General features: G+C 46.6%; 1 protein-coding gene across 2 annotated transcripts in view; it reads right to left on the bottom strand.

Moving 5' to 3' along the window:
* ATP5F1A (ATP synthase F1 subunit alpha) overlaps positions 1-18,050 on the bottom strand; it is an 85,867-nt gene that overhangs the window by 14,220 nt on the left and 53,597 nt on the right. For both annotated transcript variants that reach the window (XM_033935157.1, XM_033935147.1), the window contains exons 7-10: positions 17,112-17,263; positions 15,630-15,854; positions 8,704-8,811; positions 1,968-2,112 (exon numbers count right to left, since the gene is read on the bottom strand). In XM_033935157.1, coding sequence (XP_033791048.1) covers positions 1,968-2,112; positions 8,704-8,811; positions 15,630-15,854; positions 17,112-17,263 — 630 coding nt within the window. The remainder of the gene's footprint in view (positions 1-1,967; positions 2,113-8,703; positions 8,812-15,629; positions 15,855-17,111; positions 17,264-18,050) is intronic.

Here is an 18,050-nt window from a genome sequence, read left to right as displayed (position 1 = left end):
ATAAATCAAATAAACAAAAAACGCGGTAGAAAGAAGGCAAAATTACTGAAATTCAGTCAGCGCAGAATGAAGTGAAACTTCTCAGCTCCGCGGAAAGAAAAGAACTGAGGAGACACGCCCGGTACATCGGGCGGGAAGGCACTGGCGCATGCGCGGTGCGGGCATCTCGAAACTTCTGAGTTTCTTCAAGCAAGACATGCTTGCAAGATGTCCGTATCGGGGCTCTGTCGGATGACATCACCCACTAGTGAGAATACCTGCCTGCTTGTCCTGGGATAACTTCAGCTTTGCTTAACTCCTCTGATACATCAGCAGGAAGCGGAACCTTACTCGGGGTAATTTGATCCTGCTTCTGCCTTTTCACAGCCCCTCCGGTTTCACTCTTACTCTGTCGGGTGCTCGCCATGCTCCCGCTGTCCTCTCCGATGTTTTCAGCCGAAAACAGTTTAAAAGGAAATCTTTATTTATTCAACGGTTGCCCAGGTAAGAGGAGCGCTGCGATCACACGACCATTTTGTGTGCGCGCTAAGCCACGCCCCCAGTCCCTTACATTTCAAATATAGATTTGCAGCTCCTCAATTACTTCTTTCTCATCTCTCCCTAAACTCCTTCTCTGGAACTCCATTAAATGGGTAAGTCCCTCTTATTTATACCATTCTCCTCTATGGCCAATTCCAGGCTCCGTCCCTTCTACTTTGCTGCACCATACACCTGGAACAAACTGCCTGACTCAGTATGTTAAGCTCTGACTCTAGCAATATTCAAATCCATGCTCAAAGCCCACTTCTTTGATGCTACTTTTAATTCCAATGTCCAACCCGCACCCATATCTGTGTTATCACTCCCTCTGCAATTCCCCATCTGAGCACTTTTTGTCCAGTTTGTCATAACTAAATAATAAGCTCTTTCATGCAGGGACTGTCTCCTATCTTTTGTGTACAGTACTGCGTATGCCTGGTAGCGTTATAGAAATAAGTATGTTTATATATTGTAAACTGCTCAGTTATTAAGCAGTACATAAATTTTAAAAATAAATAATTATTAATAACTAATATTACTAATAACTGGAAAGATCATAGTAGGCTTAATTTTAATTTTTGGTGGAATTCATTATGTCATATATATAGAATGGAAAGATCAATAGCGGTACAGAATGGAAATTATAAAAATTGTATTAAAATATGGGAGCCTTTAACATCTTTCTGTCATTATTATATGCCATTTTTCTATTAATTATACACCATTTAGTATTGGGTGGGGGGAGGGTTTCAAATATATGATCTTATAATGAATAGAGGGATTTGAGGGAGGGTGGGGGTGAGGGTTACATTTCTACTTATAAGTTATAATGATAAGATGTTCAAGTGCTCAGACTAATTGTATTTATTATGAATATTTGCACACTTGATGAAAGTTTTAAAATGAATAAAGAATTAAAAAAATAAATAAATAATAAAATAAATAAATTTGATACCCACCCATTTTGGGCTCAAGGTTCCTCCTCACCACCCCCAATCAGCCCTCTGGGTATGCCATTGAATAGAATACAAACACACCTGTGATACTCATATTTCAAAGCTAGCATTCTAGTTAATAAACTTAAAACAAACACTTTTCTACCTTTGTTGTATGAACATTTTGTTTTTCCATCATCCTGGTTCCAGTTTCTCTTTTCTGCTTTGTCAGTCTTCTGCTAATTCTCTTTCCAATGCATGCTGCCCATTTTTCTTTTCTCCTCTCTTGCTCTATTTCCTCACTACACCTTTCTCTAATACTCATTTTCCCTTTCAGCTCTTTCCTTCCTTTCTTTTTCTGCCTCTGTCCACTCAAATTTCACCCTTCTAACCATGCTTCTTTAAACCTACAAAGCTTGGCAGAATGATGTTTTAATTTTAAAAGTTTATGTGTAGTGCTCTGACAGAAATTCCATCAGAAGTGTAGTATATAAGTGTTTTTAATAAACTCACCATATTGCCCTTGTTTCAAGAGCTCAGTCAGGCGCACACCACGATTCAACAACTGCTGAGTGGCAGCATCCAGATCAGAACCGAACTGTGCAAAAGCAGCCACTTCACGGTACTGGGCCAGTTCCAGCTTCATGGTACCAGCCACCTAGAAGGTAGGAAAAGACTCAAACGGATCAGGTATCAGACAAAAGCATATAGAAGGATCTCCCATACCCACTGCTTGTCTTTAAAATTTCACATAAACCTGAATTCATATTTCATCCTTGTGTTAGTTACTCAAAATTAATAAAAAGCAACCTGTAGAAAACACTGAATGCCAAATCATCAGTAAACATTAACATAAATATTACTATGAACTGAGACAAAGTCACTATCACTGATTTAAAAAAAAAAAAAAGATCCTGATGTTCTCTGAAGTAATCTTCTTTAAATTATGATTTAGCATAAATTAGTAAATCTGAAAACCTTGGTAGTTTTTTTTTCCAATTCATTTTTTCATCTTACACCAAGTGAACAAATATTACATCCTTTAATTCCTATACATTACTTGAAAATTAATTCATATTATTATTTCAATACATATTTTAAATCCCTCCCACACCCACCCTCTCTACAAATAATGCAAATCAGACGTATCATACATGTAATATGTTCTAAATAATAATAAAACAATACTGAATCAATATATCCCCCTTCCCCATTATTCTAAATATACTTTAGTGTATAAAGGAGCCTACTCATTACAATATGTTGTCAATGGTCCCCCAATTTTTTTGAAATTGTTATAATTTCCTTTTTGCATGGCAATTGTCCTTTCCATTTTGTATATATGGCATAATGAGTTTTACCGGAAGGTGTAATTAAGTCTGGTATAATCTTTCCAATTTCTAGGAATATGCTGAATGGCAACTCCTGTCATTATTAATAAAAGTTTATTGTTATTAGATGAAATTTGACTTTTTTTTCTCATGGACGTTCCAAATAGAATTGTATCGTATGATAGAGCTACATGATTTTCTAATAAGCCATTAATTTGGGACCAAATTGATTTCCAAAAGGCCATAATACAGGGACAAAAATAAAGTAGATGATCTAGAGTCCCTGCTTCCAGATTACAATGCCAGCCAGCATCCTTGGTAGTTTAGAGGCTGGTATAAATTGGAATTAAGATGTCCACCAGGATGTTGCAAGTTCTGCCAGTATTTTAGAACTGGATCTGCCTATGTAGAACCAGTTCTAAAATACAGAGGAAAGGAAGATGCTGGACCTAAGTGCAAAGATGCAAAGGCTGGCCCACCCCAAACATTATTCAGGTGAAGTAGGAGCATCTATTTTAATGACTATAAAAAGTCTTATGTATAAATGGGGCAACAAGGGTGCAAGTATGTTTATGTTTATTTAAGACTAGTCTTTAAGCCCGTTACATTAATGGGTACTAGAATAGATGTCTGTCTGTCTCTCTCCCTGGCCCCCTGCCTATCTCTCTGGCCCCCCTGAGCAAACCAAGATTGCAGCCTACCCCCAGCACACCCCTCCCCCAAAAGCAGCCCCTTTTCCCTCTCCCCCTCCTCCCTGTGCAGCAGTACGCCTCACAGCACCTCGAAGGACACCCTCCTGCCGTTGCTCTCACCGCCACACGCACCACAAGCCGTAGCGCGCTCCTGCATTTCACTGACCCAAGTGGTTTACAATGTATCAAACTAAAATGAAATTAGGTACTTGAGAAAAACTACCCTATCTGTCATGAAGGCTCACAATCTAGCTAAAGTACCTTATAAACTAAAAATATGTAATAACATAATACATTTCCAAGATCAAAAATCAAAGAGATAGAAAATAATACAGCTTTCTTTACTATTTATAAATCACATGTATGTTTCCTGAAGCCATTAAAGAGGCTGGAATCCTTTGTCAGTTTCGTTTTCTGTGAAAATAGGGAAGGACTACCGTTGAAGGAAGAGGGTATATTCTTTTTTTTGAATTGTATGTTGAATGTACCTCTTTCAAACTGAAGTTCCTTAAATACTGTTAGCCTGTTTCTTCCAGGTATACTGTACCTTTATGGAATAGCTTAATTTTTTTTTGGGGGGGGAAAGGGGGGGCGACAAGGACCCAAAACACACACACACACCACTATTCCCTCCAATGGAGCATTGCTCCATATGAGCACTTCTTGGAAACCCAGATGTCCAGGTAGCATCCCCCAAATTCTATAACCCTGCACGTAATTCATTGGAACACCCTTGACCTGCCCTGTTCTGGGCTGTACTTGAGCGCATTGGGCACAAATTGTTAAGAGAGTCATGTGCATTTAGATCCAAATGCAAATCCAAATTAATGCCAATTAACATCAATAATTGTCAATAGTAGGGATGGGAAGGAGGGTTTAATATTACTAATTTAAGTTGATTATGATAAATAATTAAGTGATATTTTATAAGTTAAAATGTTATTTTCTGACACACTTGTTGTAAGATGTAAAAATGAATAAAGAATTAAAAAAAAAAAAGAAGCTGTTAATAATTGGCTGCCAAGTTAAGGATCATGCCCAAATTTGGGCATTATTTATAGAAACTGGGGGAAAGTAAAAGTCCAGTGTAATTTGCATTAATATGCACTAACTGTAAAATGAATTCATTTGTTAAGAATTTTTGTAGGTATTAGCACACTAAACAAATAAATACATTATTTTGCAACTAGTGCGTCGTAGTAAAAATAAGATTGAAGCGTGCTCATGTGTATAGCACACAGGAGTCAAGTGCAGTTTTTGAAAAAAAAGCAAACTTATGTGTGCATTATATGTGTAAATATACTGCTTCATGGCATGAGTAGAAGTACACAGCAAACAATTCCTCTCAGCCCTACCCAGTCTACCTCTCTCTCTCATGTCCCCCAAAACACTATCTACACCCAATCCTGCTTTCATCCTCACATCTCCTCTCCCAATGTGCCCTTGATCCTCTCCAGAGGCGACCTGGGGAACTATAGACCGGTGAGCTTGACCTCAGTTCCAGGGAAGATGGTCGAATCACTGATCAGGGAAGGTATCAATGAGCATATAGAAAAAAATAAACTGATGAGATCAAGCCAGCACGGTTTCTATAAAGGACGATCGTGCCAAACAAATCTACTACATTTCTTTGAGGGGATAAGCAAACATTTGGACCAAGGTAGCCCCATTGACATAGTTTATCTGGATTTCCAAAAAGCCTTTGACAAGGTACCCCACGAGCGCCTGCTGAAGAAACTGTGGAACCACGGGGTGGAAGGGGACGTCCACAGATGGATCCAAAATTGGCTGATGGATAGGAAGCAGAGGGTAGTAGTAAAAGGACACTACTCTGACTGGAAAGAGGTCACGAGTGGTGTCCCCCAGGGGTCAGTGTTGGGACCGCTGCTGTTCAATATATTCATTAACGATCTGGAAACGGGCACGAAATGTGAAGTTATCAAGTTCGCGGACGATACAAAACTCTCCAACAGGGTCAAAACTGTTGAGGAATGCAAAGAACTACAGAGCGACCTGAACAAACTGTGCGAGTGGGCAAAAAGATGGCAGATGAGCTTCAATGTGGAGAAATGTAAGGTCTTGCACATCGGGAAAGGGAACCCCATGTACAGCTATACGATGGGAGGAAGGGAGATGGGGAAAGGCACCCTAGAAAAAGACCTGGGGGTATTGGTGGATACAACAATGAAGCCAGCGGGCCAATGTGCAGCGGCCTCAAAGAAAGCGAACAGAATGCTGGGCATTATCAAAAAAGGTATCACTACCAGAACGAAGGAGGTCATCCTGCCATTGTATCGAGCAATGGTGCGACCACATCTGGAATACTGTGTCCAATACTGGTCGCCGTACCTTAGGAAAGACATGGCGATACTTGAGAGGGTCCAGAGGAGAGCAACTAGGATGATAAAGGGAATGGAGAACCTTTCATATGCAGAAAGGTTGGACAAACTGGGGCTCTTTACCCTGGAAAAGCGGAGACTGAGAGGAGACATGATACAGACATATAAAATCATGAAAGGCATAGAGAGGGTGGATAGGGACAGATTCTTCAGACTAGCGGGGACAACAAAAACAAGAGGTCACTCAGAAAAACTGAGAGGGGACAGATTCAAAACGAATGCAAGGAAGTTTTTCTTCACTCAGAGGGTGGTGGACACCTGGAACACGCTTCCAAAGGAGGTAATAGGACAGAGTACAATACTGGGTTTCAAAAAGGGACTGGATGACTTCCTGAAAGAGAAGGGGATTACAGGGTATAGATAGAAGGTTACACTACAGGACAAAAGCGAAAAGCATAAGTGAGTTTTAGGGTAGGAGCACTATCAGGTCCTGGACCTGAGGGGCCGCCGCGTGAGCGGACTGCCGGGCACGATGGACCTCCGGTCTGACCCGACAGAGGCAAGTCTTATGTTCTTATGTTCACCACCCAGAAGCCAAATAGTGATTCTTCAGTCACTGCTCCCAGTTAGCTATTCCCCAGATTGCCCATTAAGTCAGCTGTACTGACTTAGACCTTCATCTCAAAGCTGCTGTCTGAGCTTCTTCTCTCCTTCACCAAATAGCTCCCAGCAAATACAAGTCATATGGTACAGAACTCTCATGAAGGTCTTATGAGACTGGGGTCTGTGAGTTTGTGACGTGAAATGGCGTACTAAGAGAGGGGGGGATCCAAGCCAGGCGCCGTCCTAGTGAGACTGCAGGCACCCGTCCTCTCCACCCCACAGCTTCTCTGCCCTACCCCCCACTGCTGCACATGTATGTCGCTTCCTTCCCCTGTACCTCTAACATTCCTGGCATGAGCAGCAATCCCCAATTTATCACACCAGCTCGTCTGATGTCACTTCCTGGACCCACGCCTAGGAAGTGACGTCAGAGGAAGAGCAGATGCTGGTGCAACAGCAGTTTGAGTATGCTGCTTGCACCAGGAATGTTACAGGAGCATGAGAAGAGGGGGCCTCTCACCCTCGCTATGTCACTGGTGACCAGCATGGAATTCCTGTATTACATAACTCAAATTCTCTGAAAACCAAGCAGTGCAGAGGACAGAAGTAGAGAATGACATGATGGTTGTTACCCGTGGCTAGCTGCCAAAACGGTGACAAAAAAAAAAATGTCACTACAAGTATGGGGACAAGGCCATTCACCACCCTGTGGAGCGGTGAATGGTCTTGTCTCCGCAGTTAAAGGTGTGAGCATGCGCCGTGAATGAGTGTGCAGTACAGCAGCCCCCTCTCTCCCGCCGGCTGGCTGTGCATCTCCCTCTCTCCCTTCTCCTTACCTTCTCTTCATGGCGATTTCTAAAAGGCTATGCGTTGTATTGCAGCCGGAGCCTTGAAGTTGCGTCATGTGTGACTGCTGGAAAAGTCTCCTCTGACACAACTTTCTGTTTCCAGTTGCATTGAAGGAGACTTTTCTAGCAGCCAAGGCAACGCGACTTCAAGGCTCCAGCTGCAATACAACGCACAGTCTTATAGAAATCGCCACGAAGAGAAGATGAAGGGAGGGAGATGCATGGCCGGATGGTGGGAGGGAGCTGCTGGACCACACGAAGGGTGCTGGGTGGGGGGATGGAGAGGAGAAGACGCTGAAGGAGCCTGAAGAAGGATGGGGAAGAGAGAGTGGGGACACTGGAAAAGAGGCTAGATTAAGAATATTTGAATTGCTATCCCCTTTTGACTCTTCCCTATCAATCTCCCCTGCATTTTCTCCTTACCTCCCAACCTCCCTTCCCCAAACCCATCCATTTTGGTTAACTCCTTCTACGTAAAAGAACAATCTTCTCTCTAGGTTTGCGGGGACGGGGGTCGAGCTGGTGACAGGGACCGAACTCACGGGGACAGGACGGTGATGAGCTCACGGGGACGGAGACAAATTTTTCCCAATGTCATTCTCTAGACAGAAGTTTCTGTTTCACTAGCAGCTGTGTCAGAAAAAGCAAAGGAAGAAACACACAATATAGGAGTAGAATTTCTCATCATGGCAACAAGCACATGGGATTTTTTTTTTTTTAAAGCCCTGCTATGATGTAGTCTAGCAAGTATAAATTTCTCTTGATGCAATGCCCCATAAAGAAATCATTTAAGCAAATGGTGTGAAACTTAAATAGAGAATTGAAATTATAAGATATGTATATTAAATTATTTTAATTCTCTATCTAAGTTTCACACCAGTTCTTTTGCTTAGGAAATAAACCCTGTTAACTGTTTTTGTTTTGGAAAATAAGAGTACTGAACACTCTCCTTAATGGATGTCTGGACCAAGTTCAAGAATCTCTGCACAGAACCAGAGAAGGTGTAAATGCAGCTTTTAAAATAAGTCACAAAACGCCAAACCAGGACTGAAAATATTCTGCTTATATTTCAACTCTTAATACTACTGAATGTATCTGTAATAAAGTTGTAGTCCATTATATGCCCAAAAATACTGATCCAAACAAAAAGAGGCACTGACGCTTCTTTCAGTTGAAGAGATGCCGACACATTACAATTGTCTCCTGAGGAAGGTGATTCTTTCGCCGAAACTTGGATCCTAGTTGGGAGTTTGCCTTTGGGCATTTTGCTTGTTTTTAATCTTGATATAAACTGCTAATAAAGGATCTCCGACCACTCAGCTGGTTTCGATAGCTCCAGTGCCTCTTTTTGTTTGGATTTTGTTCGTTTTGAGGTTTGGTACCTTCTTTTCCCTTTCCAAAGATACTGACCAACAGGAAAAAGGTTTCATGTTTACCTGTTTCATGGCCCTAGTCTGCGCAGCAGAACCTACACGGGACACAGATAGACCAACATTGATGGCAGGACGGATTCCTTTGTAGAACAATTCAGTTTCCAAGAAAATCTAAAAAGAGATCAATGAAGATGAGTTGATGTTTATTTAAGATTTGATATACTGCTCCTGCATTTTACTGACGCAAGTGGTTTACAATGTATCAAACTAAAATGAAATTAGGTACTTGAGAAAAATTACCCTATATGTCCTGAATGCTCACAATCTAGCTAAAGTACCTGATAAACTAATTTTAATTGATCCTAAATATACAAAAGCAAACAAGTTGTCAAATTCTGTATCAATTAATCCATACAGCTCTGTACTACATTAGACAAAATAGCACAGTTACTTACCGTAACAGGTGTTATCCAGGGACAGCAGGCATATATTCTCACATGTGGGTGACGTCATCTACGGAGCCCCAGCGCGGACAGCTTTTCAAGCAAACTTGCTAGAAGTTTCAAGTTTGCACACTGCACCACGCATGTGCATGCCTTCTCGCCCACTAGAGGGCGCATCCCACCTCGTGGTCCTCAGTTCCATAACTAGCAGAGAAGCCATCCCCGGGGAGGCGGGCGGGTTGTGAGAATATATGCCTGCTGTCCCTGGATAACACCTGTTACGGTAAGTAACTGTGCTTTATCCCAGGACAAGCAGGCATGATATTCTCACATGTGGGTGACCTCCAAGCCAACCAAAAAAGGGCAGGTGGGAGGATGGCAATTCAGGAAAACAGATTACGCAACACCGACTGGCCAAACCGGCCGTCACTCCTGGATAAGGTGTCCAGACAGTAATGAGAGGTGAACGTATGAACCGAAGACCAAGTGGCAGCTTTACATATTTCCTCCATAGGAGTGGAACGGAGGAAAGCCACCGAAGCTGCCATCGCTCGGACCTTATGCCCCGTGACTCGACCCGGGGGCGGAAGCCCAGCCTGAGAATAGCAAAAAGAAATGCAAGCAGCTAACCAGTTAGACAGAGTGCGCTTGGAAACAGGATGTCCTAATCGATTAGGATCGAAGGACAAAAACAATTGAGGAACCTTCCGATGAGACCTGGTGCGTTGAAGATAATATGCCAACGCCCTCTTACAATCAAGCGTGTGAAGCGCCGTCTCGCCAGGATGGGAGTGGGGCTTCGGAAAGAACACAGGAAGGACAATGGACTGATTGAGGTGGAAATCAGAAACAACTTTAGGTAAAAACTTAGGATGGGTGCGGAGAACCACCTTGTCATGATGAAAGACAGTGAAAGGAGGGTCCGCAACCAAGGCTTGCAACTCCCCAATCCGCCTAGCGGAGGTGAGGGCAATCAAAAACATCACCTTCCAAGTCAGAAATTTCAAGAGAGACTTGTTGAGTGGCTCAAAAGGGGGTTTCATCAGTTGAGCTAAAACCACATTCAAATCCCACACGACTGAAGGAGGCTTAAGAGGGGGACAAACCCTGAGTAACCCTTTCATGAAGCGTGTCACCAAAGGATGGAGCGACAGGGGACGCCCATCCAGATGTTGATGGAAAGCAGAAATAGCACTAAGATGAACCCGCACCGAAGTGGTTTTCAGGCCAGAGTGCGACAGATGAAATAAATAGTCCAAGACCGAGGACACCGGAACCGACACCGGATCCAGGTGAAAAGACGAACACCAGGTGGAAAACCTGGTCCATTTCTGCGAATAACAAAGCCTCGTCGAGAGCTTGCGTGAGGCTTCCAACACCTCCCTCACCGATTGAGACAGACCAGGCGAAACTAGGGAGCAAGAAACCAAGCTGTCAGGTGTAATGACTGAAGATTGGGATGTAACATGGATCCTTGACTCTGAGACAGCAGAGAAGGAAACACAGGCAGAAGAAGAGGCTCCCTGGCACTGAGCTGAAGCAGCAGGGAGAACCAGTGCTGACGCGGCCACCGAGGAGCAATGAGAATCATCGTGGCAGCGGACGATTTGAGATGTACTAACGTTCGCATGATCAGGGGAAAGGGAGGGAACGCATACAGGAACCTCCCTTCCCAATCGAGAAGAAAGGCATCGGCCTCCAGACGGTCCCGGGAGTACATCCGAGAACAATACAGGGGCAGTTTGCGGGTCTCCGGAGAGGCAAACAGATCCACCTGCGGCGTTCCCCAGCGAGCGAAAACCTCGCGCAGAACTCCGGAGTGTAGAGTCCACTCGTGCGGTTGCAGAAGTCGACTGAGTTTGTCCGCCAGACAGTTCAGTTCTCCCTGGATGTAGACCGCCCGAAGGAAGATGTTCCGGGAGACCGCCCACTCCCAAAGGCGAAGAGCCTCCGAGCAGAGGGGCCAAGAACCCGTGCCACCCTGCTTGTTCACATAGTACATCGCCACTTGATTGTCCGTGCGGACGAGGACAACCTGATTCTGCAATATGTGAACGAATGCTCGAAGTGCTAGAAAGATGGCCCGAAGTTCTAGCACGTTGATGTGACACCGACGGTCCTCGGCAGACCACAGGCCCTGCGTGCGAAGACCGTCGAGGTGGGCTCCCCACGTGTACTCCGAGGAGTCTGTGGTCAGAACCTTGCGAAAAGGAGGGGTGAGAAACAGCAAACCCTTGGACAGATTTGAAGAGTCTGTCCACCAACACAGCGATTTCCGCAAACGCGGAGTCACCGCAACGAGGCGAGACGCTGGATCGTACTCTTGACGCCACTGGGAAGCGAGGGTCCACTGAGGAATCCTCAAGTGCAGCCTTGCAAACGGAGTGACGTGGACCGTCGATGCCATATGACCGAGCAGCATCATCATGCGCTGGGCCGACACCACCGACAGTTGAGAGACCTGGCGGCCCATCCGCACCAAGGCTTCCAACCGCTGGGGCGGGAGATAGGAGCGCAGGCGCACCGTGTCCAGCACCGCGCCTATAAATTGAAGAGACTGAGCCGGGCACAACTGTGATTTTGGAAAGTTTATCTCGAACCCGAGGCTCTGCAGGAAGGCAATAGACTGTCGGGTCGCTGAGATAACCCCCTCCCTGGTCGGGGCTTTGATGAGCCAATCGTCCAGGTAAGGGAACACATGAAGCCCACGAGACCTCAGGGCCGCCGCAACCACCACCATGCACTTCGTGAAGACTCGTGGGGACGCGGCCAGGCCGAAGGGTAGGACCCTGTACTGGAGGTGCAGGTCCCCCACCTGGAATCGTAAAAATCTTCGGAAGGCGGGATGCACCGGAACATGGGTGTATGCTTCCTTCAAGTCGAGGGAGCACATACAGTCCCCTTCCTCCAAGAGAGGATATAAAACCGGGAGAGATAGCATTCGAAACTTCTTCCGGACCAGGAATTTGTTGAGCTTCCTGAGGTCCAGTATGGGGCGCAGGTCCCCGGTCTTTTTTGGGACCAAAAAGTAACGGGAGTAAAACCCCGTACCCCGCTGGTCCTTGGGGACCGGTTCGACCGCCCGAAGCACCAAAAGGGCCCTGGCCTCGGCCAGAAGGGTCGGCAGCTGCGATCGGTTGCAAGAGGCTAGATTCGGGGGATTGTCCGGTGGCGAGGACACAAAGTTGAGCGAGTAGCCCTCGGAGACGGTCCGGAGCACCCAAGCGTCTGAGGTTATCTCGGTCCATGCCATCCGGAAGAACCGAAGACGCCCCCCGATGGGAAGGGGTTCCTGCGATTTCGCGGAGGGGAACCCGCCCCGTCCGCTCAGCCCGTCAAAAGGAAGGCGCGGGTTTAGAAGGACCCTGCGCCGGGGCTTGGGTTTGTCCCCCTCTGCCTCGCTGAGATGGACGCCTCGGAGGTGGCCTCGAAAAAGCCGGAGTCGATTTCTGAGGATATCGACGCGGTGGAGGACGGAAAGGTTTCTGCGGCGGGGGTCTAGGTTTGGGGCGGACCAGGGATGCTAACGAGCGCTCCTGCTCCGACAAGCGCTTGGTCGCCGCATCTAAGGACTCGTCAAATAACTCGGACCCCACACAAGGCAAGTCTGCAAGACGTTCCTGCAGGTTTGGGTCCATATCGAGGGTGCGAAGCCAGGCCAGGCGGCGCATGGCCACTGCGAAGGCCGACACCCTCGAAACCAGCTCAAATGCGTCGTACACCGCATGAAATAGGTACAACCGCAATTGAGACAGGTTGGACATAAATTTATCAAATCCTGCTCTTAGGGGGTCCGGTAAGGAGTCTCGGTATTGAGGAAGGTCCTTCACCATGCCACGCAAATAGGAGGAAAAGGTGAAGGCATAATTTAGAACCCTGGTGGCCATCAGGGAATTTGAATAGAGGCGACGGCCAAACTTATCCAGGGTCCGCCCCTCCCTGCCGGGTGGAACCGCCGCGGAAACCCGTGAGGGCTGTGATTTCTTTAGGGCAGACTCCACCAGAAGAGACTGGTGGGAGAGCTGCGCCTTTTCGAACCCTTTAGGGGGCACCGTCCTATACTTGGCTTCCATTTTAGAAGGCACCGACGTGACTGTAAGAGGGTTCGACAAATTCTTCAACCAGGTCTGCAGAAGGACTCTGTTGAGGGGGAGCCTAGGCACCTCTCTAGGAGGAGTGGGAAGGTCCTGCTCCTCCAAAAATTCTTTGGAATATTGCGAACCGACCATAAGGTCTAACCCCAGGGCTCGGGCCATGTCCTGAACAAAAGTTGTAAATGAGGACGGTCTGGCCGGGGGAGACGGGGTTCTCGACCTCCCCACCGAGGAGAGGGGAGAGGCCTCATGGGAATAATGAGGATCCCTGACCGACCCCGAGTCCCAGGATCCTCTCTCCAAGGCTCTCGAGGGGGAAGGAGAAGTTTTCCGCCTCGCAGAACCCTTGGGTGAGGACCCCGGGGTCCGGGGGACATTCTCCCACTTCCTCGGCGAGGCGGCACGGGAAGACTTCCCATGAGGTGATCGGAGGAGCCTCGGATTGTCGAGGCGCAACTCCGACACCTGAAGCGCCTCGCCCCCGAGCGGCGAGGAACGACCGTGCCTCCGAGGCGAGCCGCGCGGGCGCTTCGGCTTCCTCGATCGGCGCCCCGTCCGAGGTCGCGTCGAGGGCGAGGCGTCCCGGGAAGACCCCGAGGAAGAGGAGGAAATACGGCGCACTCTGCGCAACTTTACCTTGGGCCGCACACTCCGCTCAGGCGGCCCCCCCCGAGGTCGAGGTCGAGGGCAGGGCCGGGGTTAAGGGGGCCACAATACCCGAGGCCGAGGCCACCGAGGCCGGGGCTCCCGAGGTCGAGGGAGCCGAGGCCGGGGCCTCCGAGGGCGAGGGCGCCCCGGCCGAGGCCTGCGAGGTCGAGGCCGCCGGAACCGCAGCTCGCTGCAACACTTCCAAGGCCCCCGACAGCTCCGATTAAATCAGGGCTCGAAGGAGGTCCTGAAAGGCCGGGATCCCCACGAAGGTTGGGAGTTCCGGGTCCGGAGCACACTCCCTGGAGGGCGACCTCGGTCTCGAGTATTCCCTCGGGGTGTGCGAAGTCGAAGTCCGAGGCGGGGCCGGGATCGACCCACCCGCCTTAGCCGGAGTAGAGGATGGCTTCTTTGCTGAAGGGGATGGAACAGAGGACTTACCCGAAGCCGGCTTTCCCGAGGACGCCTTCGAAGCCGAGGGCCGAGGCGAAGCCGAGGCCCCCGAGGACGCCGAGGCTGAGGTCAAGGCCGGGGCCGAGGCCGACGTCGAGGCCTTAGGCGGCGCGTCCACTGCAAACAATTCCGCCATTCTGGCCTTACGGCGACGGAGGGCTCTGTTTTGAAAGGTAGCGCAGCGATCACACGAAGCTGTCGGATGATCGGGCCCAAGACAAACAATGCACCACCGGTGAGGGTCAGTGATGGAAAGCAACCTCTCACACCGGCTGCACTTTTTGAATCCCGTAACAGGACGGGACATCAACGAAAAAGAAGGCCGGGAACGACCGACGTCCCGCGGCCACGGCTGCCGGGAGCCCCCGGAGCCTAACGAAAAGTAAAATATTTTTTTTTTTTTTTAAACGAAAGAAACAAAAGAAAGGAGCACCGCGAATCGATCAAATTACAAAAAAACAACGAAACGCGGCAGCTAGAAAGGCAATACAACTGGAGCTCAAATCCACAGGGCTTTCTGGCTCCGCGGAAAAAATTGAACTGAGGACCACGAGGTGGGATGCGCCCTCTAGTGGGCGAGAAGGCATGCACATGCGTGGTGCAGTGTGCAAACTTGAAACTTCTAGCAAGTTTGCTTGAAAAGCTGTCCGCGCTGGGGCTCCGTAGATGACGTCACCCACATGTGAGAATATATGCCTGCTTGTCCTGGGATAAATATACTACGTCAGTGTATTGCAAACTGTGTGCTGCGAGACGCCATGGAGGAGAGGCACCATCCGACTGCCTACAGGATGTACCTCTGGTGGCGAGAGGCACATCCTGTAGGCAGGCAGCCAGTGCCTCTCCACGCCTCTTCATTTCCAGCAACACTCATTGGCGGCTCAGGGCCCCGTCTGGAGAGCCTTTGCGCATGCGCAGATGGCGACGTCACGCATACACATGAAATTATCACAACAACATCCGTGCACTTCTGAATGGCCTCAAGCTGCAGCCACCATGGCTTGAGGGTGCCACGGCTTTGCAAAGTTTGCGAGACACTGCACTACGCCAATAAGAGAAACACTCAAGTTTGATCAATATGCAATACAAATTGAACTACTGAACTTAGAAAAGCTCATCTGTGTCCTTACTAGATTTTAACATATGCAGAACTGCATGAAAAATAAGATTAATGATAGAACTAGTTGAAAAAAAGTTAGGCCAAGTACAGACCATTCAAAACCCAAAACCACATTTAAGGGTCCTTCACAAATTCTGCATAGTAACTTGTGTCCACTTAATGTCAAGAGGACAAAATCCAAATTATTTTCTCTTTATGAAGTGTCAAGAATGGCAATCCATCCATACCCACCTGTCCATCAGTGATGGAAATGACATTGGTGGGAATATATGCAGACACGTCACCAGCCTGGGTCTCAATGACAGGTAGGGCAGTCAGGGAGCCACCTCCAAAATGATCGTTCATCTTGGCAGCTCTCTCCAAGAGACGGGAGTGCAGATAAAAGACATCTCCAGGGTAAGCCTCACGGCCAGGAGGACGACGCAGCAAAAGAGACATTTGACGGTAGGCAACAGCCTGTAAGCAAATACAGGTGAACAACATTCTCATTATTTAGCACCAAGAATGTCCCTAGTCACACAGAGCACTTATGCACCATTCTGATGGAAAGCAGTATTAAAACAACATTCAAATGTCAAATCAGTTTTCTGTGTAGGTTTCTACATGACATATAACTCAGCATACAGAAACAGAGAAAAATGAAGGCAGATAGAGACCATGTGGCCTATCTACTTGGCCTAACCATGCCATCTACTATCCTCTCCTTTCCCTTAAGACAGGGGTAGGCAATTCCGGTCCTCAAGAGCCAGAGCCAGGTCAGGTTTTCAGAATATCCACAATAAATATGCATGGGATAGATCTGCATCTCAAGGAGGCAGTGTATGCAAATCCATCTTATACATATTCATTGTGGATATCCTGAAATCCTGACCTGGCTCCGGCTCTCGAGGACCGGAATTACCTACTCCTGCCTTAAGAGACCCAACATATTTTCTTGAATTCACATACATATTTTTTGTCTATAACCACCTCCACCGGGAGGCCATTCCAAGCATTGACCACCCTTTCCATGAAAAAGCATTTTCTGAGGTTACTTCTGAATCTATCCCCTTTCAACTTCATCCTGTGATTTTTAAATGTGAATAAAACATTTTTCTAGCCTTTTTATATTGATATTTTCTCATATTCCATCTTCTTCCTCTTTTTATCTTCTTCAATGAGTGGTGGCAACCCAGGGAGTAGGAAATAATATTTAAAACTATAATTCTGTGTTACACAAACTGTGTATGTATTTGTTCAACTATGCACTGCAAAATGCAGGTGGAGAGACCTAGGTGTTCCACAAAAAAAATTTAAAAAAAAAAAGTGAAACTCCAAGTACTGGATGACCAACAGTTCACTTAACAAAAATAGACAATTCCAAAATAAAATGTAAGGCCAGCGAAACCTGACGCAATCCATGTTTTGGCACTACATGCCTTCCCTCAGGGGTCCATAGGAAGTCTGTGTAATATATACAATAGTCTATGTGATATATACAGCGATCTAAACATCCAATTGACTGCTAATGCAGTGTTGGGTTCATCTGTCCTTACATTTACTTTGGCATTGCCTATTTTTTAATTAAATAAACTGTTGGTCACCCAGTACTTGGTGTGCTACTTTTTTTAATGATCCTGCAAAACCCAGGAACATTTAGCTCATTCTATTAACATACGACTGCAACAATCCTCCTGGTCTTCTGAAGCGCAGATTCTTAACATTTCCTCTTACCTGTTTGGATAAGTCATCATAGATGATCAGGGCATGCTTGCCATTGTCTCTGAAGTACTCTCCCATGGAGCAGCCAGAGTAGGGAGCCAGGTATTGAAGGGGAGCAGCATCGGAAGCAGTAGCCGAAACCACAATGGTGTATTTCATGGCATCTGATAAAGAACCAGTATTTCTTGGGCTTAGATGCCGATAATAAAAAACGTGCATGCATGTGCATTTAAAGGAAGCTGTCTGCTTCTCTCTCTTCATTTACTGAGTTTACAAAAGATTTGTATTATTAAGTACTAGCTGATGCCCCGGCGTTGCACGGGTATTTAATTATAGCAATAACACTGTAAATGGATTCAAATAAAGATACTTTATAGTGGTGAATGAATGCAAGTCTCACTGGAATTAGCAATCTCTTAAACTGAAAAGGAAGATCTGTTGGAATAAGTGGCATCCAAAAGTTTCAGTATTGATTTAAACAAATCAATATGTGGAAACTCAGGTTGAAAAGAAACTCCATGCAGTTTTTTCCCGGTTCAGAATGGAACCTGTGTGCCTAGTGCATCATATGTGAGTACTCATGTAATGTAATAACATTATGAACTGGGGTGCATGAAGGAAACAGTTACAAACACAGTTAGAACATACAAACTCTATATGTATGGTGTCCGTGGTAGAATAGAAAAGATGTCCCTAGTGGTTATAGTCATATAAAGTGTTTTATAGTTGGAATTACTGTGAGAATGGCAGCTTTTTACATTTTTTCCATTGACATGAATGGGTGAAATCTGATTTTATGTTCATAGCTCCGCCCACGTGTGCAGGTGGGCCGCGAGACCCCCCAGAACATATCACCCCAGGTAGTGAGGGATCTGCATACCAAGTTTCGTTCAAATCGGTCAAGCCGTTTTTGAATTACTGTGAGAATGGCAGCTTTTTACATTTTTTCCA

This window comes from Geotrypetes seraphini, chromosome 1 (genome assembly GCF_902459505.1).
Source record: "Geotrypetes seraphini chromosome 1, aGeoSer1.1, whole genome shotgun sequence".
Lineage (NCBI taxonomy): Eukaryota > Metazoa > Chordata > Amphibia > Gymnophiona > Dermophiidae > Geotrypetes > Geotrypetes seraphini.
Note: the sequence above shows the minus strand (reverse complement) of the source record. Positions and strands in the feature narration are given on the sequence as shown.